The sequence below is a fragment of the Ostrea edulis genome, chromosome 1, assembly GCF_947568905.1.
Source record: "Ostrea edulis chromosome 1, xbOstEdul1.1, whole genome shotgun sequence".
NCBI lineage: Eukaryota > Metazoa > Mollusca > Bivalvia > Ostreida > Ostreidae > Ostrea > Ostrea edulis.
Window position 1 is genome coordinate 101,008,395 of NC_079164.1, and position 24,116 is coordinate 101,032,510.

Genomic DNA, 24,116 nt, shown 5'->3' on the forward strand with positions numbered 1-24,116 from the left:
AAGGTTCCTACGGGTTGTTGTATTTTTAAATTTACGGATAACATTGTCTAACCCCCCCCCCCCCCCAAAAAAAAAAACATGTCATGGTAAAAAGATTTATCGGAAAAATGTATTTAGAAATGAAATTGAATGCAATGGAGAAAATTCAGAAATATTGGGATTTTTAAAATAAGAAATAAGATTGCTCATGAGTGCCTTTCTCGTGGTTATTAGATGCAAACCATGCTAGCACAGGTATGATGTGTAGAATGAAATTCGTTATTAGGCGGAAGTGATTGAAAACAGAATAAGAAATGTTTGAAACTTTGAGAGTGTAACAAGAAGGGAGAAAATGCAACGGACCAGACTGGGATTCGAACCCGGGCCACCTGAATCTCTACTATAATATAATGTTGCACACATTGAACAGTCTCCAGTATAGCACAGAACAGTGGCCTCAAGGACTTTAGGTAAGAAATCATTCATCTTCTGCAGGTCTCTGTCAAACTTGGTAAACAGTTTCTTGACTATGAAAGCACATCTTGACTTGAGAGCATTGCTGAATACTCTCTGTAGCTATTTCTTCTGTTCTTTGGTCTTGGTATGGAACATTGCTTCGCTATAGACTGATCGGTTGCTGGCACGGAACTGTGACTGCCCAAGATGGACGGGGTCAGCTAGACGCTCTGTTGTCCATAGGGGATGTAGAGCTCGCATGGCTTCGTCCACTCGTTTGGCACCTTGGACGTCACCGTCTGTGGTAACATACCGCCCTAATACATCTTGCAAGGTCAGCTGTGTGCCAATGTCCTTGTGGGCGCAGAATGCAGGGCGATCCACTCTCACCATCACAGTTAGGAGTTTGGTAGGACTGGCTGTCCAGACTTGGCTTGGTGACCAGGGCATGATCTGTTGAATTCGGCCTGACAATGATCGTCGACTTGAATTTCTCTGTACCCCAGTCTTAGTCTTGCGGTCATGGGAATTACCTTGATGAAATCCGGCTTCCTCTTGCAGAGTTGCTTCCCTTTGTTCCAAGGAGCCATGATTTTCTTAAACATGTTGGTGAGTAGAGTAGTAGTACTTCTTTTGGCAGATTCAGACATTGATACCTTGAATTCTCTTAGCTCACCTATATTTATAGTACTTAGTGTTTGGTAACCTTAGAATGGCATCTTGCACACATCTATGACAGTTTTAATGTGACCAGGGACAACCCAGCATGACCAGTAAGTGCCACATCCTGATAATGACTGATGTGGTCCTGTTTGCTTATCTGCTTGCAGCTAAGGGATTAATCTATTTTCATTGACTTTTACTGTTGTTTTTTACAGCCAATATAATGCAAATTTCTAAATATTATTTCTTATGTAAATTTCCACCGTTAAATATTTTATTTTAGACATTTTTTAAGAAACTTTACCATATTTGGGGTTAACTTTTCAAAAATATCTTAAGAATATATATCTACATTATTCATCAAAGATGTTATCCTAATTAAGTAAAGGGGATATGTATACAATATATATAAATAATTGGTAAGAAATATATTGCAGCATATGTCACATGTGAACATTTCAAAATGGTGTATTGTGTGTCTGATGCTTATTCCATCCTCTGTTTTAGGAGAATCCAGCTCATCACTTCAAAGGGCCATAAAACTGCTGCTGTGAGTACCAATCCAATGAAACTTCATAGGGATGTTTAGTATGACTGCAGGAGTGTCTGTGACGAGTTTCATGAAAATCAAACAAGGTTTGTGTCTTTATTAGGTTACAGACTACTAATTTTACCCCTACTTCATTGACCACGCAAGTAGTGCCTGTTTATAAATGGAGCTTTTTTCTTAAAAATTCTTGGGGATGTATGTGGGGTGGATTTGTGTTATTATAGGGCATGGATGGAAAGAAGAGGGTCTGAAAAAATAAATAAATATAATAATGGGAAATTCTGCTCTTAAGTGTGTAATAGGAAGGGTGTAAATAGGCCATTGTTTACCTGTTTCTCAAAGGGAAAGGGAAATATGCAGGGTAGGGGTTACTTTTGCGGTGTCATAACAGGACTTGTGTGCGGTGGATTTTCCTGAGATTCACAAATATTTTTGGACTTGAACTGCTCTAAGTCTGTACCAAATTTCAGGTAAGTTGAGGCGGTGGAATTTTTTATATTAATTTTTATGTTATAAATGAATGTATAGCAAAATAATTGGTAGTCTGTGTCCTAATGCCACAATTGAGCGGACATTCTCTGCACTGCGCCAAGTCAAGACCTATCTTCGTGCGACTATGACACAGGAGAGGCTTAATCACTTGATGATTCTACTCACCCACAGGGAAGCTACGGATAAAATTGACATATCAGAAGTCGCTGACAAGTTTGTCTCAGCGCGGGATAGACGAGGACTTATTTTTGGACGTTTCTGAACTGTTCAATGAATCAATGTACATTTATATAATTTGATAAAAATGAGTTTAATGTGTTTAACTTGCATACAACTTCCTTGATATTACTTAAGTTATTAAATGTTTGAATTGAAGACAAATATTGCAATTTTTTCAATAGATGGAAAAATATATATTAGGAAAATATGGGGTGTTGGTTAATATATGTACATACTAGCTAAAATACGTTAACTCCACCCCCCTTTTTTTAAAATCCAGTTCGCCGCCCCAATGTCAAAAACTTGCCTACGCGCCTGTCTAGTCATGTGCTTTACCAACTGAGCTAACTGGCCGCCAGCGATCGAATCCGACTGACCGCTGCAAGAGTAATCATAGAAACGTATTTTATAAACCTTCGACGTGGCCTTTATTTGTGTGGATCCACCACAATCATGGTATATCGCCTGTGTAGAGTTGTCGTTCGTTTCACACGGTACTAAGTTATCTTTCTTAATGGTATATAAAAACAAAATTAAAAATTATAAAGAATATAAAAGGGATAATATCAGCATTTTATTTTTTAATGATAAAATAATTTGTTTCTTTTATCAAAATTTATTATTAGATAAGTTAAGTTTTAATTTCAAATAATGCATATTTTTATATTTTACAAATCGAAACATTTTGATAAATATCTCTGCGTAAGTTTAAAGATAATTTGGATTCTACTCAGACACTTTTTTGCTGCGCTCTCTCTAACGGTCGTGCCTAGTAGTAGCAAGCGAGCTCTATAGGTAACACGTTATTGATAATTTTGGACTCCTGTAAGGAGTAGGACAATGAATATAAAGAATGAAAATGAAATTGTGTGCCATTTCGAATAAGGAGAACATAATAAGACGAAGTATCCCACACGTAAACAGCTGAGGGAAGGTGCTCCATCGTACTTTAAACATATCAATTATATAGCATAGATAAATTGTACTAAATACAGAATCCACATATTCACCGTCTTCGATATTCTACAGAATTAAAATCATTACACGAGTGGTTCCCCTTTATTACAGAAATTAGAGTGGTTTTTTCCTTTGAGACAATTACGTAAAATTGATATGTAAAAATTTGTAATGACAATATTATTTACAGTCCTAATAATAATATAAATTTGCACATTTGAAGACAAAATCTCAAAAAATTAAGGTAACAAAGTTTAATATAGTAAGAAAAACTGTTGAAAATTAAAATTAAAAAAAAGTTAGTCAAATGACAACTTCGGAAAAGCTTTACGGACAGACGGAAATCGCTATACCATTATAATTCGCAACGGTGCATGATACGCCTAAGAATTATATTCTTAATTTTGAACCCTCAGGATGAGGGATAGTAATTTGAGGAAAGAATATGAAGTAGATGCAGGTGGACCATAATAGCTGGGTAGATTATCTGAAAGATTGCCTGTTGGATGTCAGTACTTATGTATTTTTGTATAATGACTGGACTGGATACGAACAGTTTTGATAATACACTTGTATATGATATATTATTTATTTTGTTAGTAACTTTTAGATAGGGACTTATTGTACGAAACCTTGTCCATTTTCATCCAACCCTTGTCGTGATTAATCTCCATATACACAAAGCCAATAGTGTTATTCCATGTATAGGCCTAATTCTCATTAAAACGTATCATCAATCATTTAAAACATACATGTAGGTTGTGTATATATGTACACACAACGAACAGTAATTGATATTGTAGATGAATTTCTATATATATTGCTGTCGGTATTGCATCGTTGAATATGTTGAATTGCTTAAAGTGACTTATAGGCCTACATATAGGTCCGTTGGGCCGGGTGTAAAATCATTAACATGTATCTTACTGAAATACAAAAGTTGTATTACACATGTCACCATAATAAAAGATTTACTTACTTAGTTATATCATATGGAAACAGTTACAACTTGAAGCGTTCAAAATGCGAAAGAAACTATATATAGATAGAATTAAACAGTAGCGGATCCAGGATTTCCGAAAAAGGGGGTTGGGCATGTGAAAGTGAAATAGTAGCCCAAATATTAAGCCATTTTGGGTCCCAAATCAGTAGTTTTACATTATTTCTAAATTTGTTGAGAAAAGGGTGAAGGGTGGGGAGGGGGAGGTCCCTCTAAATCCGCCACTGTAACCAATCAGATACTGGATTAGCACACATCACACTTAACTCTCTGAACATAGGTTGTACGTATTGTAAACTTTGTTGTTGAAAGCAAAAGGAAATCAATAATTTTAACTTGTATAAATGTTATAGGAAAACTTTGTCCTGTGAAGTGTGAACTTTAGTTGCATAACTGAACTTAAAATGTTTTACAGTTTATACTGTGATGTTAATAAATGAAAGGTGAAGATAACGAACAGTTATGATCGATCTCCTAACTCATATAAGCAATACAAAATAGAGTTGGGAAAATATACCAGAAGTGGTATGAGGTGCCTAGGAGGAGCAAGCATCCCCTGTCGACCGGTGACACCCGCCGTGAACCGTCTCGCTCGAGAATTTTTCACTGATATGGAGACGTCACCAAGACCGGTGAAGGGCTTCACACTTAGGCCAATGTTCGACGCTCACGGCCATTGGACAGCGAATGTCATGATTCATTGAAGAATTGAGATAGGTGAATGATATCTGGTCTTACCAGATCTGCTATATAACAGAAATGCTGATGAAAAATTCATTAAAACCACAATCGTTATAACTGAGAATACCACCGCTTGCGACTGAATTTTGAATGATTTGATAAGATGACCTACATGTACAAATAGTAAAGGTCATAGGTTCAAACATATTGTTGATGATAGAAAGGTCTTGTCACAAGGAATGATCCTGTAAATATTTTAAGTCCTAACACATCCCATTCAAAATTCATGTATAATATCAAAATTTTTAAAATATAGGTCAAATGCCCATGTCAAGGTCATTGATATTGATGGAAGTAGAAAGGTCTTATCACAAGGAAGAAGGAATGCTCATATGGAATATAAAAAACCCATCACTTACCATTCTAAGAAGATGGATGATCACGGCGAGGAAAATGCCCTTTCACCAAAATACATATTTTTCGTGTTATAAACTGATATTTGTCAATTTTATTGTATGACAATGTATTAATTAAAACATCGATGATGAAAAAGAATATATCAGCCTCCAAAAAAAAATATGAAAGTAAAAGAGATATTGGAGGTATCGAACCCGTAACCCATATTGAAAATGCTCTACGTACAAATAATCTTTGTGTCGAGTAGTTTAGACTATATATGACCAGCTTACTTGCAATATTCATAGGGATTTAAACTATGCATGATAATCCGTCTTCAATGTATTCTTAAAAGCGGATTGGAATATTATTACGAAAAGTTATTATTTTCATAAGATTTTTACATCTTTCATCTATAGTGGGTCATTGCTCCATCTCTTTGAAGACTTGAAAAATGTACGTATATATATATATATATATATATATATATATATATATATATATATATATATATATATATATAATGTATGTGTATTTGATTAAAACAAATGTAAAGCAGACTTACACACGTTGAAATTTTTCCATACTCGACTGTAGAATGGTCATATGTATCACTGAATGTGTTTTCATTTTCACATTTCAAATAATCATAATTGCTCGGGTGTTTCATTGAACCTATGGTAAAGATATATACTTTAAAACTAATTGACAAATTGTGACTCTTTTTGAGAGTGATTATATTTTTGTCATTCCTTTTCACACACACCCCCCCCCCCCCCCAACCCCATAGGCACCTAGAGCGATTCCGAATGACAAAAATGAAATATAAGAAACGTGATCCGAACAAAGACAATGGCGGCGCCCATTAGCCTTTAAAATGTTTTCAATTATATAACTAAAATCGTCGATAAGGAAACATTAGAGTTGAAAATATTTGGACAAAAATCAAGAATAACACGGGAAAGACTGAAAACTGTGCTGAACATGAAGCGACATATTTTCCGTCTGACTCGGGTGTGTGCCAGAAATGTTTTCGGGCCATGGAATGGGTTCTGAAAGTGGAGAAGGAGGCGGTGGAGGCAATGGAGAGAATCATAAATAACGTACAATCAAGAAAGAAATCACGATCGATGTAAGGCCTCAAAAGTGCGCATTTTTTTCTGCGCCGTAAATCGCAGGTTTTTATAAGGGGTGGATCGGTAGCTCTCTGGTTTGTTCCAATATTTTCTCAAAGAGCTACAGTTCTGCAGGTATTTCCCCATACACTAGTACTACATCAACATGTTTTCTCACTTGCATGCAAATCAGCAAGTTATCGTGACATGAGATTGAAGTCTCAATTGAAGTCAGCATGTCGCAAATTCTATGGTCGTTATAACAATTTAGTTCGTCAGTACAATCTATCATTGGTTCAAATGCTGTCGGACGTGTTTCATACAAATTGTTAGGCCGTTCTTGGCACACTGATTTTGATTACGGATAACTCCGTTTACCTGATCAGGATATAGGGCTCACGGCGGGTGTGACCGGTCGACAGGGGTTCTAACTCCTCTTAGGTACCTGATCCCACTTCTGGTGTGTCCAGGAGTCCGTGTTTGCCCAACTATCTATTTTGTATAGCTTATAGGATTTATGAGATTGATCACTGTTCGTTATCTTCACCTTTCATCAGAGGGTGGGGATTGCGGAAATTAACATGGAATGCCAAGTGTGTTGTTTTTATTTTCTCATTTTATTCTAAATGTAAACATAAAAGGTGTCGCTGTCTAGTTTGCTGGGTGTGTGGGCGATTAACTACAATGGAAATCGTGATAATTTATGCAAATTGTCCCGTTTTCCAATGTAATTAATCACCTCACCTTCCCAACAAATTAGACAATGATTCCCTAATTAGCTACTTTAAGTAGAATTCACTAATCAGATACCGGATTAGTATATGGTCTGATTACTCTCTGATTTTAGGCTGAAGGTATGTTTTCCATTTTCAATCTGTAGTGTATTAATTGTAAACTTTGTAGTTTATCTGCCGTAATCAAAGCAAAAGGAAATAATGTTAACTTGCATGAATGATATATAGAAAAACATTTTCTTGTGAATTTTAATTGCAAAATTAGATTTTTAAATAAAATGTGTTTTACAGCCTACATGAATATACTTAGGATTAAAAAGGTCTCTCTTGCCATTTCTCAAAGTAAAATAAAAAAAATAAAAATAAAAAGGGATCCATAAGAAGTCCTTAGTATAACGAGCGTTAAACACCTGAATTTCTCATCTCTAATCTGCAATTTTTCTGAATTGCTCATTTCTACAATTAAGAATCTATTTTATTCCAAGCAAATCATTGAATATGTTTCTTAAATTAAAGAACATCAATGATTTAATCTGAACATCTTGAGGTCGATATTTATTAACTACAAGGAAAATTTCTTCGAAATTTCATCCTAAATGTCACAGACAGACATCTTACCAATGTATTTGTTCGTTACTGTAGTTCTACTGGTATGAACGATTGGATACATTTTTTATTCCTCTTTTTACTATGAGAAACGTGCTGAAATTATTTTTATGAACATGTGTCGTTGTTGCATTAAAATGCTTGTACTTACCTTATTTAAAGACAACAGGCATCCTACTTACATATTAATTTCCTGCACGGTTCTAGTTTTACAAGGCTTTCATGTAACACATTTGCCTTTTTGTTGTTGACCCATTTGAAAAATTTTCGCTCATGTAGAGACCTCACCAGGTTTAGGTAAAGTTCAACCAATTTTGACCTGCACATGACGCTTACGACCATATCAATGATGGTTCTAACTACGTCCTTATCAATGAGGGTTCTCTAACTACGACCTTATCAATGAGGGTTATCTAACTACGACCTTAGCAATGAGGGTTCTAACTACGACCTTATCAATGAGGGTTCTCTAACTACGACCTTAGCAATGAGGGTTCTAACTACGTCCTTATCAATGAGGGTTCTCTAACTACGACCTTAGCAATGAGGGTTCTAACTACGTCCTTATCAATGAGGGTTCTAACTACGCCCTTATCAATGAGGGTTCTAACTACGTCCTTATCAATGATGGTTCTAACTACGTCCTTATCAATGAGGGTTCTAACTACGTCCTTATCAATGAGGGTTCTAACTACGTCCTTATCAATGATGGTTCTAACTACGACCTTATCAATGAGGGTTCTAACTACGCCCTTATCAATGAGGGTTCTAACTACGACCTTAGCAATGAGTGTTCTATAACTACCACCTTAGCAATGAGGGTTCTATAACTACGACCTTAGCAATGAGAGTTCTATAATTACGACCTTAGCAATGAGAGTTCTATAACTACGACCTTAGTAATGAGTGTTCTATAACTACGACCTTAGTAATGATGGTTCTTTAACTACGACATTAGCAATGGGGGTTCTTTAACTACGACATTAGCAATGAGGGTTCTTTATTGTGCCAGTGCCTACCCTGACATGGGGCCAAAAAGACCCGTAACTTCCACTTCTAATGTTTGGCACTTGGCAAAGGAACAGTAACTACCTATGTTAAACGTCTAGGGTTTGATTCGGCGCCGAGAGATTAAGAATTGGACATATTCCTTCCGGATACCAAGCTACCGTGGCAGAATGTATATTCGTAAGTAAAAAACCTCTACTTTTTATTATTTTTGGGCGGTACATCATGATCAGTGCGTTGAGATCAGGAGCAAAAGATATAGTTGATTGATGAGGAGTAATTTAAGGGGATATGAAAATCATATACCATAATTCATTGGTTTTCATTGAATCAGCCCAGTGTCACTTTATTTAGATAGATAATCCTTGTAACACGTATAGAATTACGTTTAGCACTAAATCGACTAAATGGATTCATATACAATTTACATATTCAATTGCTGGGTTCGTTAAATCTGCAGGAATACTAAAGTAACTCCTACTGTATTTTTGAAATTAGAGTATCTGTCATAAAAGTTCATGTTATGAAAAGGTGAAGATAACGAACAGTGATCAATCTCATAACTCCTATAAGGTATACAAAATTAAGAGTTGGGCAAACATAGACCACTGGCATACCGGAGGTGGAATCAGGTGCATAAGAGAAGTGAGTATTCCCTGTCGACCGGTCAAATCCGCCGTGATCCCTATATCTCAATCAAGTAAACGGAGTATTCCGTAATCAAGAACGGCCTAGCAACTGGTATGAAACGCGTCAGACAGCATTTGACCCAATTAGTCTAGTCAATCTAGCAAATCACCTCAAATTAATTGCAACAGAAACAAATTCGATTGAATTTAATAAACAAAAGCGTGGTTAACAACATACAAAAAATCGGACAAAATCGGACAATGGGAAATATTTCAAATTTAGACTTAAATGTTTTAGTAAACCATCGATATTTTGTGGTGTTTACGGCACGCCGTACACGTAAAGGGGAGTAACTTAACTGTGACAGTCATCGGAATAAATTATACACGACGATCTAAAGTGCATGTAATAAAAAAAACCGCGATTAAACAGCTTAACAGTTGTATTAAAAAGGTGATTTTAAGACCTTCTATATACATACAATATTGCTCAGCATCTCATATTCTTTGCCGACTTCCATTCCCGGGGAACTTTCGCGAACAAAGCTTCAAAATATTTAGTTTGACCCTTTACTGAATTAATTTTAATTATGAAACACATTGTTTACTTTAGAAATTATGAATAATCAATTATAAATGAAATCTTAAAGAATTAGTGTCAATTTACAAGGGGGAATTACGTTTGTTAAAAAGAAAGTATGGAAAGCTATTCGGGTTAAAAGTTTCAGTTATTTTGTATCTTCATCATTTGAGCAAACGTTTTGTATCAAAAACTTTTATAAAACTAAGTAAGTAAAGTAATTTTCTTTCTCAAATTCAGGTTTGGGGAGTCATTCATGGGTAATAGTAATGATAATAAAACATTGATAATATGAATAATAAAAATCAATGTAAGTAAACACTTGCGCATAGTATCATGATTTGATGTAAAATCTAGTAGTTACTCTTTCTAATACTTATCATTTCCATTAATGGAACTCTTCAAATTAAAGGCGCGTAAAGTCGTGCTACCGGGACAACATAATGTAAACACATTACTATTAAAATTTAGGAATTGATTATTCTTACAAGAACACAGACGAACTTATTTAACTATGTGAGGGAGAGAAGGTACTAAATGAGCCAAGAAGAACTCTGAAGGGGAAAATCAGACTATGAAGACATTCTATTTTATCATACAATTAGGACATGTTCATATGACATGGACTTTGTAATCGTACACGTACACATGTACACCCCCCTCAGTTCCCATATTTTAGAACAAGTTATATATATTCTAAACTGCATTTCTTTTAGACGTTTATAACACTAATTAACACAACAAATGGGTTTCCAAACTGCATCGAAACTATTTTGAAAATTACAAAATATTGATGGACTTAGGACAGAGAGCATCGTTTGGAATTTTTAAAATACGTGTGGCGGAGTTTTAAAAAAAACAACCCATGTAGAATCTTTAATGAAATAGTGTTAGAATATTTGAAAAATGCAGTTTGATCAATGGTTATTTTATTTAAAAATACAACATGTATTTTAACTCTTAAAAGGGGGGGGGGGTGCTATGAACGTTTCGTTTATGTCCCAGTAATCTCGCACTTGCTCACGAGACTTGTGCATTTTCTTACCAATGACGCACAAGAGTCTTCAAAGCGCGATAACTCTAACGAACTGATAATGAAAAGTATTAGTATTGGGCTCACGACCTGCGGAACCACATCTCCTATCAGCATGCGAACAGCGCACTAGACTGCTCGGCCATCTATTCAAGACAAAACTTGTTTTCGATGACGATGGAATTCTCGCCACGCTGGCACACGATCATTGAGAATGGAAATGGGATACAGTTATTTATTGTAAATTTTAGAGGATCATACAAAATGCACATTGTGTTTGAAATGTCTTTATATAAAGCACAGAAATAGCAACGAACTCTGAAATAAACATAACTGCCTTAAGGCCAGATGATATAAACAAATTTTTCTACCTTTAGCACTGAAGAGTTCCCATGGTAAAAAAAATACTTTGGTTGGTTTTGGTTTTCTCATTTATAGTTGTTTGGAACTCTTCTGTGTTTTAAGAGCAGGAAAGGGGGTCAGTAAACAATGTAAACAATTGTGATGCCAGAATCATTCAGGAAAAAATCAGGAAAAATTATTAGTAAAAACGTCATCAAAGGTTACAGAATGCTAAGAAAGGTTATGCATTATCCCTTGGACGTAAGATAGTGAATGTTGATGCCAATAACAACATGGTGATCGAGGAGAAGTTGGATGAATCAAGAAAAAATTGTTCGTCTGGTGATAATTCACAAGAATGTCTAGGAAATGAAGAAACGTATCCGTCTGATGCATCAGAGAGTGAGGAATCGGAAGAAGAGCATGAGAAGATGATTTGTTGGAGACGAGTTGTGGAACTTGGAATTCTAGTGGACAATTTGGAAAAAGGTTGTGCTGCGTGTGGTAGACCACTAGATTTAACAACGCATAAGACATTGTGAGGACGAAAAACGGTATGGACTTGGATCATTGCTATATATAAGATGTCAACAGGAAGCATGCAGATATCTTTCTCCTGTTTCTACTGGGAAACGTGACATAATGCAGAAATTAATGTAAAATGGCACATCAAAGAGATCCTGTATTAGGCATTTCTTTATTTTTTCAGAGATGAATAGCAAAGGAAAACCAAGAGTGACCAAAAAAAAAAACAAACAAACCCAAAACAAACAGTAAAATCATAAATGTCATTGTAAATTATTTTCAGAAGTTGTAAAATTTTACTCTTATATTATGGGAGATAACTCTTCTTTGTCTTGAGAAAATCAGCCAATGTGATATTTACAATTTTGCTTCTACTCAGAAAATTCACCCCGTATGGTATATGATTTTTAAGTTTATATTACACTTTAAACATATTATGAAGTTTATTTTAATTTGTAAACCTTTACTGAGGGTGCAATGTCCATATATGTAATTTTATTGAAGCAGCAATTGATATTTTCCAAGTGTAAAATTTGTAATGCATTAATATTTTACATGTTGTGTTGTAAATCTAATATCAATACACTCTGTTCTCCCTGACAACCATTTTTTGAGGTATAAAAAAGGTAAACAGATGAAGAATAAACTAATTTACCATGGTAACTATTGTTTTGTACTTTTTTTTGAAATATGGAAAATATTTCACTCTCCAAGTCAAAGGGGAAAAGAATTCAATGAATTATCCACTTTTATAAAAGAATGACATCATATAAAGTCTCTTCTAAAGAAAAATTTGTTTGTATCATCTGCCCTTAAGGGACTAAATCAATGTCGGATGAAAATTTAAATTCAATTAGTTAGGGGGAGGGGAATAAAAACTCCCGTAAGTTTCTGTCATCCGACATCGATTACACTTTAGTGATTAGAGATTTGAATGAGATGACTCTGGACAGAAAAAAATTATTAAAAATATACAACGGATGGACAGCTGTTATTAGAGGATTTTGATTATTAAAGAAGAATTACTGGGAGTGAATGGGGACCTGAAACTGGCTGGTAAGCAGTGTAAATAACTTTTAATCGACAAATATCTGTCATGGGGTACGAAAAGGGGTAGACTGAGTTGCAAGCCTTGTTATATATTATGAATCAGTGGGATAAGACATTTTTTAAAACGTGGATAAATTAGTGTTCTGTGATAATGACACGTGTATTTAAGCTTCCTGGAACATGAAAAAATGTATAAAGAGACACCATAGATCAGAGAGAAATATTTATTCGTGGTTCGAATTTCCTCCATTGTTTACATATACGTTATAGTGCAATATCCTTGACCCAGGCGCCTATGCTAATGGACAGGGAAAAGTATTTTCTTCCAAAATCCAGTTTTTAACGATTTTTGTTGGAAAATGAAGATTTCAGCCCAAAATTCGGAAAGTGAAAATAAATTTTGGTGCAGAAAAGTTTAGCTGTGCATTTGGACGTTTTATTCTTAATTTTAAAAGATCAATGCCATATCTTCTATAAAACAGTCATTTCCTATCATTTCCAGTTTTTCACTATTTTTGTTTTAGAAAAAGATAGGTTTTCCTACCTAAAATGGTATTTTTCATATATATTGCCAATAATCTATATATCTTACTTGTTGAACAGTTTTCTTTTTCTTCAATTTCCAGTTTTTAGCGATTTTCATGAAAAAACACATCATTTTACCCCAAAATTCCAATTTTCCCATTGAAATACAAAAGCCGATTTTTAATATGTTGTTTACATGTGTTTTCTTACATGAATAATCAAAATTTCATTTCTGTTGCAATTAGTTTGAGGTTTTACTCATATATGAGCTAGATTGACTAGACTAAATGACATGTTATATTGGCAAACTAGATTGTTATAACGACCATAGAATTTGTGAAATGCGAACTTTAAATAAGACTGTTGAAACCCTGTAACATCAACTTTTAAAAAATCTAATCAAATATTAGCCTGGTTCCCTCAACTTCCCTGTCCCTGTTACATGTATGATCCGCGCCTACTGCCTTTAGTCAGGAAGCCAGGAAACCAGGCTATAATCAATATGAAACCAGAGTTGACTCCCCTGCTCGTATTGGCTTTAGGATCTGTACTGAGGTTTGTTACATACAGATAATAACTATTAATCAATTGAAGATTACTGTTATGCTTGACATTCTTTAATTGCAATGTTGTTTGCCAGTGTGACACGTAATCGTGTGACAGCTAACATTTCTCAAAAACAAGCGGTGCATTGAATAATTCTTTCTTCGAGAGGACCTTGTCACCTGCAATCAATCAAAATCATTATATAATAAAATCATCACATTATACACGCAAGTCACTATTTACTAATAAATATACGATACTTCGCAAATAAGCCACAGTAATTATTTCATAATTTACTTGAATATGCATGATCAAATTTAGCATAAAACACTCAGGTGAGAATATGACCTCTGGGAGGAATACATTACCGCTACATTGCCAGAAATTACATTTTCATCTCAATTTCAGATGTTGTACTTTACACATGTACATGCGTAAGGCGCTGGCTAACGGTAGCGATACTGAGCGTGTGGTAATAATTTTGAAATATAGTGGTAATGTAATGCAATATGACTTCTTATGTTGTATTTCATATAATTGATTCATAACTTAATAAAGAACAAAAGGCCCACAGGCCTTATCAGTCACACGAGTATTAAAAGTATCACTAGTACCAAGGGCTACGAAAGGTAGGGAAACACTAATCCTGTTCTGAATATCTAAGCTAAATTCTAATATTCAACAACAGTATCAAACAAGATGTGTTCTTAACACTTGTATTTCCTCGAAAGTGCATATACTGATGAAAGGCTTTACCTAATGTAATAGATGTAACATTAGACGATATGACTAATTTGGACCCATCCTTGAGTCAAAACCCTGGGTTTGGGAAATTCACACCTTTCTGCTTTTCCTAAATATGCATTTATGTTTAAACTGTATCAAAGTCTTTCAAACGATGAAGACAATATTCATTTTGATAAATTTGGCTCCACCCTTGAACCGAACCCTTACCCCCTTTTACAATTTTACAATTTTGGTAAAGGACTACCTACTCCTTTTAAATATCTATTTAGTTTCAATTTAGTATCAATAGCATTGATGAAGACATTATTAAAATGTTTTACACGTATGTATACTACATGTATATACATAGTTTGGCCGCGCGCTGGAGTCAGAACCTCTACCCGGGGTCATGAAATTTACAATTTGGTAGAGACCTTCCTGCTCTAAATCGCTAAGCAATTACAGCTGAGTATTTCTTAAGCATGTGCGTTTGTGAAGAAGATGTTTGGAAATTTGTGAATTTTTGGCAGTTTTGTCCCACCCCCTAAGGAGCTAGGGGTGCAGGAGTCCTGAAATTTACAATTCATGTCCCCCTTGTTCTAAAGATGCTTTATACCAAATTTGAAAAGAATTGGAATGGTAGATATTAAGAAGTTAGAATGTTCAATTGTTAACATATTTAATCACTGACTATTTTAGCCCCGCCATGATACCAAAACACCTACCCCTGGGATCATGGAATTCACAATTTTTGTAAAGGGCTACCTGATAAATCTAAATATCCATTTAGTTTCAATTTAGTATCAATAGCATTAAAGATGTTTTTAAAAGTTTCACACATAAATACTACATGCCAAGTTTGGCCCCGTCCTAGAGCCAGAACCTTTACCCCCGGGATCATGAAATCTACAATTTTGGTAGAGGCGTTACTGCTTTACTTCACTATGCATTTAGTTATTTCTTCCTTTCTTTTTTGACATAGGTGCGGTTGTAGAGAAGAAGCGTTTTTGAAAATTGGTCATTTTTTGACAATTTTTGTCCCGCTCGTAAGGACCCAGGGGTGCAGCAATCCTGATATCTACAATTTATGTCCCCCTTGTTCCAAAGATGCTTAATACCAAATTTGAAAAAGAATAGGAAAGGCAGTTATCAAGAAGTTAAAATTGTTCAATTGTTAACGCACGATGGACGGCGACGGACGCAGACCAATTGCGATATATAGTTCACCTGAGTTTACTCAGGTCATAACTTAATAAATAATAAGTAATGTTTGAAAAGGAGTTGGGGAAGGACGATTTTTGCTTTTAAGAGTCACATATATATTCTTGTTGCACATGACACAATGCACTAAGCACATTCACGAGGTTTTTGTTCCGAAAAGTTATTACACATGTAAAGGACACCACCAATCATCTCCCAAAAGATGATATGGCTACTGCGTAAAATGTAAGAGGGAGTTCTGGGAACCAGGATTTTTTTGTCGATTAAACGTTGTTTTTACATCTATTTGACCCCGAGGATGAAAATAAAAATTACGAAAACGTATTGACACATATCATCTCCCAAAAGGTGCTTTGACTGCTACGTAAATTGTAAGAGTTTTGGGAACTAATTATATATATATATATATATATATATATATATATATATATATATATATATATACATGTATATATATATATATATATATATATCGTCGTTCTTCGACTCCCATTTGGGTCCCAGGGTGAAAATGAAAATTCCAAAACCTTATTGCACATCTATATATAGGACACCTCAAATCATATTCCAAAAATGATTTGGCTATTGCGTAAAATATATGAGTTCTGGGAACCAACGGTTTGTAAAAAATCATCGTTTTCTAACTCATTTGACCTCTAGGTTAAAAAATGAAAATTTCGAAACCTTATTGCACATCTACAGGACACCACCGATCATATTCCAAAAGGTGCAGTTCGCTATTGTAACATGTATGAGGAGTTCTGGGACCCAAGTTTGTGTCTTAGAGAAAACCCAACCATTTTGCCCATGGGGTAAAATTGAAAAATTCCGAAACCTTATTGCGCATCTACAAGACACTACGTATCATATTCCAAAAATTTATTGATCACTGTTCAAAGAAAAGGGACGTTTAAGGAAGAAGAATGTGTGACAGAGAAACAGACGGACCAGGGTATAACAATATACCCGAACTTTCTTTAGAAAGCGCGTGTATAACCGAAACCCGATTTAGGAAATAAAAAATACAATGATTAAAAAAGAATTTTTGAAATGGAATGTAGATACCTGAATCTTACACTATGTAAACTAAAAACGGAAAACGAGCATTTATTTTGTTTTAAATTTTTGCATTGACTGCAGCTTTAAGTAAAGTCTGTATCGCCATGGTAACTTTACACTTCTTACCGTTTTTATCCGAAGAATGGAAAACATATTTCACATCTTTGCTTCTCCCTCGCGCATGTGTCACGCTTACAAATTCGATCTTGTTCACCTTCCCATCTCCATCTCTATCCCAATCGGAAAATTTACATGGCAGAGGTATGATGATTTCCTTGAAATCACATGAAATAATTATTGTTACACGTAAATGGTTACACTCTGAACCTACTTTAAACAAAACTTGGATCACCATTAACTTTAGATGCGTCTATTTGTATTTTAAAAAAACAACTCAATTGTTCCTAAACTATATATATCCCCCCTCTACATTACTGCAACTTTGTCTCTGTGCTGATTTGGAAGCTTACCACAGCCTGATTTCGTTTTCCTGTACAGTATGGAGTGCAGCTGGAACAGCAATAATTACGACATGGGTTTTGGTAACACTTAAAGCTACACAGCGTGTTACAAACTCTGTGGTTTCTACCAGACCTCCTCCTTCTACGCCAAAGCCAACCATGTGATTCATCAACAAATGTGCCAATCAGCAGCAATGCAACAATCACAAGTGATAGTTGAATCTAGAATGAGTAAAGACAATAAACATTTTCTAGAATTCGTTATGTAAAAAATTTTTTTGCATGAATTGATATACATTTGCGGTACTTTACTTTAAATGAGTATTTTACGTACCTTGTTCATTGTTTTCTCTTGCAGTGATCTTTTAGTGTTAGCTTAAAAATTGTTAACTTTATAAAGACAAATTTTGTAATGGATCCAGGAAAACGACTCGTAAAATATGTTTCACATAAAAATTAGAATTACAGCTAACGGTGTATTCTTTCTCCGTGCCAGCTGACGCAGTTCCCTGATCGTCTCCGATTAATGGATTTGATCAAACTTATTGTAAGCTAATCTTTCGTTTACATTTGGTTACATATCAGTAAAAATATCATAAATGATAATATCTATAGTATTATACTTTCATGTAAAATACTCGAATCTGATTGACAAAGGAAGTTTGAAAAAAGATGTTTTCATGTGAGAGTAAATTCCAAGGTAATAGTATCTAATAACAAGAGACATTACTTTACAACGGGCGATATCACATGCGTCAAATTGATGCGCTTAATATTTAGGAGAAAGGATGTCATTTGAGCGTTTGAAGTAGATGCGATCTGCAGTGTGTTAAAGCGACATTTTAATGAAATCGGGTGATTAAAAGAAACATACGGTAATCGAATGCTTGGCAGGTATATTGGTGCATACATGTAACGTATAATTATCACAGAAAAGTAACGTTTTGAACTTGACCTCTAACCCCAAAGTGCATAAGTTCTTTCCTCTGACCTTAGTCCATTGAATTTAAAGTTTGTCAGTTGAATTACTGAACATGAAGTTTGTCAGTTGAATTACTGAACATGAAGTTTGTCAGTTGAATTACTGAATATGAAGATTGTTATTTGTATTATTGAATATGAACTTTGTCAGTTGGCTTATTGAATATGAACTTTGTCAGTTGGATTATTGAATATGAACTTTGTCAGTTGGATTATTGAATATGAACTTTGTCAGTTAGATTATTGAATATGGAAATTGTCAATTCCTATTACAATGTATTAGTGATACACAGTACTTAGGTAAGAACAGTTTCTACATGCACATACCACTCATTAAAAAATAAGATTATAGGAACTTTTCAATATCAGGAGATAAACAATTCCTTCATACGAGTCTTCATTGAACATTTAGTAACTGTTTTTACTTTGGGATTTTCATACCTAGACGGTAAGCAATGCAAAATGAATAGTGATAGAGAGTTAGTTTGATAGTCAAATAACTTTATATGTGAAAAGAACAGCAATGTCACTTAGGTGCTTATTAATTGCTAGAACCGACCGAAGCTAAATGTAAATTGTCAGATATGAAGTATGAAGGACTGCTCCGAGATTCGGTGAAGACGTCAGTTTAACCCCCTTCCCCACAATCACGCAATTTACGGCACTTTAACGCATATACCGTTGCCCCACAATCACGCACTTGAACGCATATACATTTGCCCCACAATCACGCACTTTAACGCACGTTCAACGCGCATTTGTTTTACTTTGTTACTTTTTGCTAATGCAGCGAAAAGTAATTTTTTTAATGCAATATGTGGGGAAATTCCTTCCATAGTACATATAACGGCATTATTGATTATAAATAAAAAACATACATCCTTTTACTGAACATCTTGGGGTGTAAGACAAAAAGTGACAATATGAGCGATTCGCCAGATTTATTCGATACATATAGTTCCGACAGTAGCGAAGAAGGTACTATCTTGCATCGCAACTTTCTGCATCCACCCCTGCAAGTGTCATTGGAACTAATTTTTATCATGCTAATGAATGACAATCCATTTTGAAACACCCAAACATGTACTTTGACTATTATCATGATTCATAGCTTCCAATCTTCCTTACATCTGTTTACGTCTATTATACATGTAGTCATATATTTTTCCTTCAAGCTGTTCCAAAATTGAAATTTGTCAAAAATATATATTGCTATAAATTCAGTAATATGACTACTGACACATCTCATATCATAGAACAGGTTTTGAGTATCTTATTTCTGTGCATTTATAATGTGTAGAATACGCCTCCATAAGCATAAAATAAAAATTATATACTAATGATAAATCACTGAAAGGCAAAGCCATGAGGAAGGTATGTAGCAAATGTTTTTTATTCCCAGCCTTTTAAAGACATTTTCCTATGCATGTATAAACCGTTCATTACATGTACATACAAGGACATAGCTATGGTGGTTTTTAATATAAAATCCCTAAAGAGACAGGGGTTTTCAGGCTGCCTGAAACTGCCAATGAGTTCATGTTGAAGTACTGTGGGTCCGGGAGATTCTAGGCATCTTGAGATGGAACTTCAGCATCTTCCGGTGGACATAAAATTCGAATTCATATTTTGCTTAGATAACATGTATGCATTTATGTCTTTTAAAACATTGCGCTAAAATTACAAGTTTGAGGAAAATATATGCACTTTTCAGTGGCGCCCCCCCCCTAAAATTTTCAAATTTAAGGTAAATCGCGGTATTTTGTTTCGGAAAATGTACTAAACGATAAAAGAAACAATAATTTCTTCCACTCCAGGAGAAATAAATGACAAAATCTTTTGATTTCTTGATTACTTTATTGGAAGAACTTAATTTTTTTTCCCCAAAACCCTTAAAATTTGTGTCATTTTATTAATTTCACCTTATTAAAATGATAGAAAATAGTACAAATGACTAAATAGGAGAAATATTTCAAGCCCCATAAAATCGGTAAAATCCAGGAGCTTCCGGGGGCTTCGCCCTGGACCCACTGCCTCATAAAGTGGCGCCCCCCGTAACCGCAATTCCTGGATCCGCCCCTGCTCTTGTTTAATTTTCTTGATAGTTTTAAAACACTGGAAGTCAGAAGAGAACGGATAAATGTCGTTCTTTCCTTGATACAAAATCTTTAATTACTTTAATCAAGTCATTGGTCTTCCTTTTTCAATTATACTACTACTACATGTGCATATACTCTCTCTCGATCGATCGATCGAAATCTACGTGGATGCTTGGGAGTACGAGTGTACGCCTAAATACGCTCATGACTGACATGTAACATTGTAATTAAGATGTATTTCATTACTTCAGAGTACACTGTCGACAACGCTGATGGTTTTGCTGATCGGCGGTTACTTGATAGAAGGGTCTGGCGCTTGGTTCTGGAGCAGTATTCGTAGAAAGGCGATGGTCAATCGTATTTCTGCGACTACACCAGCACCAGTCTGTCGCCGTCTGTGTGCCTTTAGTTGCGAACGCCAAAATAAATGTGGCCAGCTTTGCTGCATGAATTGCTCCCGCTTTTGCGACAGAAAACGTGATCAGAACACTGTAAGCTCATTCAATACTTTACGTTTTGTTTTTCGAATTTAATTGAAACTGAAATCAAGCAAAGTTATTTCATATTTTATTTTTAATGTTTGTTCCTAGGAAGTCATTGTACCTCTGCCTTGCAAATTTTCCGTTTGGGATCGAAATGCAGATGGGGGTGTAGACAAGAACGAGTTTGCTAAGGTTGCACATGCGCGAGCTAAGAGTTTAGACGTAAAATATATTTTCCATTCCTCGGACAAAAACGGTAAGATTTTATGCCAAGCTTTTGGATGAAAATAAAATCTAAAAAAAAAAAAAAAAAATTTAGGAAAAAATCCACAAAAACACACCAAACACTGGGAAGTGTTAGCTTGACGTCATCAAAATCTTTAACGGGAGGGGATTGTCAAATTTTGCTTAAATAATATTTGATTATGAAAAATATGAAAGGGTTAGGAAACTAGCTGGAATGCCAATCTAATTAAAAGTTAGATGTTAGATCCGCTCACATACTCGCTACGTGAGCGGATATACCATGAAAGGTGAAGCTAACGAACAGGTGATCAATCTCACAACTCCCACAAGCAATACAAAATAGACAGCTGGGCAAACACGGACACCTGGACACACCAAAGGTGGGACCAGGTGCCGGGGAGGAGCAAGCATCCCCAGATTTTAATTAGATTGGCTGGAATGCAGGGTTAAAATATTACCCATCTATCGCCATTTAAGAAAATATGTTCTTATATATTTTACAGTAAAGCAAGCAGTAGAGAAATTTGTATCCACCTTTTAATGCTGAACAGATTATCAAGTAGTTTTAAAACGGTAAAAGCAGTACGATCTCTATTTTACAGGTGACGAAGTACTGTCGAAGGAGGAGCTTAACGATGCACCGCTTGTCACGAGATGCTAAATATAACAACGCGACACAAAGCCAGGTGTTCAATATTCAAATTTTATTTTCCTCATTAGTTTAATTAAAGATGGCAATATTCAAGGAACGGCTAATGAAAATGGTGTATAGTGCACATTTTTGATCATGTGGTTAAATAGTTTTGTTTCTTTTTCAGTTTTGCCGAGTCAGCCTTTGTAGGGTTACGCAACAGTTACCCATGTCAATCTGTGAAAAGTTTAGATTAAAATTTTTTTTCAACTTAGTGAAATTACATTAAACAATATTAGTGGGGATTCTAACACTTGCTGATGACAAGTTGATTTGAGGCTCTGACACGTGATGGTGGGGGTAGACTTGAGGTTCTGACACGTGATGGTGGGTCTGACACGTGCTAGAGGGAGGTGTATAGTGGAGAATGAGACACAGACTTTAACTTTAAACCAATAGTTCGCGGGTTACGGATGATATTCCTTCCGAATCATGCCGTAAGTTCCTTAAACTCAAATTTACTAACAAAAGAATAGATGCCTTCAACATAAGCAACTTTCCTCGTCATAGAAAAGTTCAGTCTTGTATTCCAACACATGTCGCTTTTATTTTTTCATTTTATTTCAAATATAATATATAAACATACGGAATCACTGTCAAGTTTGCTGGGTGTTGTGTGGGTGATTAACTAAAATGGAAATCGTGATAATTTACGCAAATTTTTCTGTTTTCCGATGTACTTAATCACCTCCCCAACAAATTAGACAATGATTCCTTTATTAGCCACTTGAAGTAGAATCAATTAATCAGATACTGAGTTAGTACATTGTACATGGTCTGATTACTCCCTAAACTTGGACTGAAGATCTGTATTGTGTTTTTCATTTGCATTCTGTAGTGTAGTTATTTTACCTTTGTTGTTTATCTGCTGTAATCAAAGCAAAATGAAATCAATAATTCGAACTTGTATGAATGATATTTACCCTTTCCACCCACTGTTCTCCCTTTGTTCACCCATCTTTATTATGGCTAATGTTATATTTTAGGGGGGGGGGGGTGCTAACAAACAATTAACGTAGATATTGTATATATCCCTGTCTTCATAAAAACTGCCCTAAATGGGATTTAAACCCACAGTACAATATGAAATAGCTGATTAATTAATAAACAGGCAATATATTTATATTTCAGCACATTCAACTTGAAAAGCCCAGCAAAACGCCAAAAAGGTGTAAAAAAAAAGAAAAAAAAGAAGAGTATCTTATGTAAGTGAAAAGACACGCCCTTTTATATAACGAAGATGTCCGTAAGGAGATATGATGCTGAGGGTAACATCGAAATTTTCACCCCAAGAAAACCATTGTCAACCGAGGCGTAGCCGATCCAGGCAATATTCAGACAGTAATTTGTTTATAAACACTGAATGCTTACATAAACAACAAAACAGAAAGACTTACAAATGTAAGTCTGTTGACATTTTATCAATCATTGTCATGCGATGTTTTGTCTATCAATGCAAGTCTCATGTTTAGTACAAACACTCAAACGACGTCGTCTAATAATCTATGGCGAACCGTATGCGCATAGATTCGACGCATGCGATATATTCTTTTTATAATATCACCTGTTGTCAAGTAATGTTAACCGTTGCTAAATACTATAATTTTAAAACCGAGACTAATAGCGACATTAAATTTTCAGAAATAGCAAGAGAATGTCTGGCTACAAATTAATATCAAGGTCAAGTGGCTCCAATGACCTTGACCTCTGACTTTGAACATATAATCTCATTTAACTTTAGAACTGGAATTAATAGAGACATGGGGCCTTAAAAAATGATAAGATGATGATAAAATCTACAAACTAGTATCAAGGTCAGGTGACTCAAGTGACCTTGACCTTTGACCTTAGAACATAACATAGGTACTTCTTAGAGGTGGGACGATCCATCGGTGCACTGATGCATCGTGATATTCATCTTAGCGATATACGGGCTGATACACATGTCTATCAAATGACGATACCCGTTATAGAGTTTTCCAAAAATATCCGAATGTCGCAAGTTGAGTATTTTTAGTCCGTCTAAGAGAAAATGGAAGTAGAACACTCCTAGACTACTTCTTA

At 35.1% G+C, this 24,116-nt stretch overlaps 2 protein-coding genes across 3 annotated transcripts; one reads left to right on the forward strand and one right to left on the reverse strand.

Annotated features, from left to right (window-relative positions):
- Window positions 1-14,141: 14,141 nt before the first annotated feature.
- LOC125669803 (uncharacterized) lies at window positions 14,142-18,023 on the reverse strand. The gene is made up of 4 exons (XM_048904603.2): window positions 17,888-18,023; window positions 17,563-17,775; window positions 17,219-17,366; window positions 14,142-14,265 (listed from the first exon to the last, which is right to left on the reverse strand). The coding sequence occupies exons 1-4, from the start codon at window positions 17,894-17,896 to the stop codon at window positions 14,204-14,206; spliced, it is 432 nt and encodes a 143-aa protein (XP_048760560.1). The 5' UTR covers window positions 17,897-18,023; the 3' UTR covers window positions 14,142-14,203.
- A 1,774-nt stretch (window positions 18,024-19,797) lies between these two features.
- LOC125669796 (uncharacterized) lies at window positions 19,798-22,266 on the forward strand. 2 transcript variants are annotated; one of them, XM_048904590.1, is made up of 5 exons: window positions 19,798-19,908; window positions 20,885-21,124; window positions 21,224-21,371; window positions 21,964-22,047; window positions 22,180-22,266. In XM_048904590.1, the coding sequence occupies exons 1-4, from the start codon at window positions 19,900-19,902 to the stop codon at window positions 22,020-22,022; spliced, it is 456 nt and encodes a 151-aa protein (XP_048760547.1). In that variant the 5' UTR covers window positions 19,798-19,899; the 3' UTR covers window positions 22,023-22,047; window positions 22,180-22,266. The 2 variants fall into 2 exon arrangements, with proteins under 2 accessions (XP_048760547.1, XP_048760536.1); XM_048904579.1 differs by having other exon boundaries at window positions 21,964-22,266.
- The last annotated feature ends 1,850 nt before the right edge of the window (window positions 22,267-24,116 follow it).

Coding starts and splice junctions, on each gene's coding strand:
- LOC125669796 (XM_048904579.1), top strand. Junction 21,125..21,223: donor GAAAACGTGATCAGAACACT/GTAAGCTCATTC, acceptor GTTTGTTCCTAG/GAAGTCATTGTACCTCTGCC. Junction 21,372..21,963: donor CCATTCCTCGGACAAAAACG/GTAAGATTTTAT, acceptor TCTATTTTACAG/GTGACGAAGTACTGTCGAAG.
- LOC125669803 (XM_048904603.2), bottom strand. Junction 17,367..17,562: donor GAAAACGAAATCAGGCTGTG/GTAAGCTTCCAA, acceptor TGTGATTTCAAG/GAAATCATCATACCTCTGCC. Junction 14,266..17,218: donor CCATTCTTCGGATAAAAACG/GTAAGAAGTGTA, acceptor GATTGATTGCAG/GTGACAAGGTCCTCTCGAAG.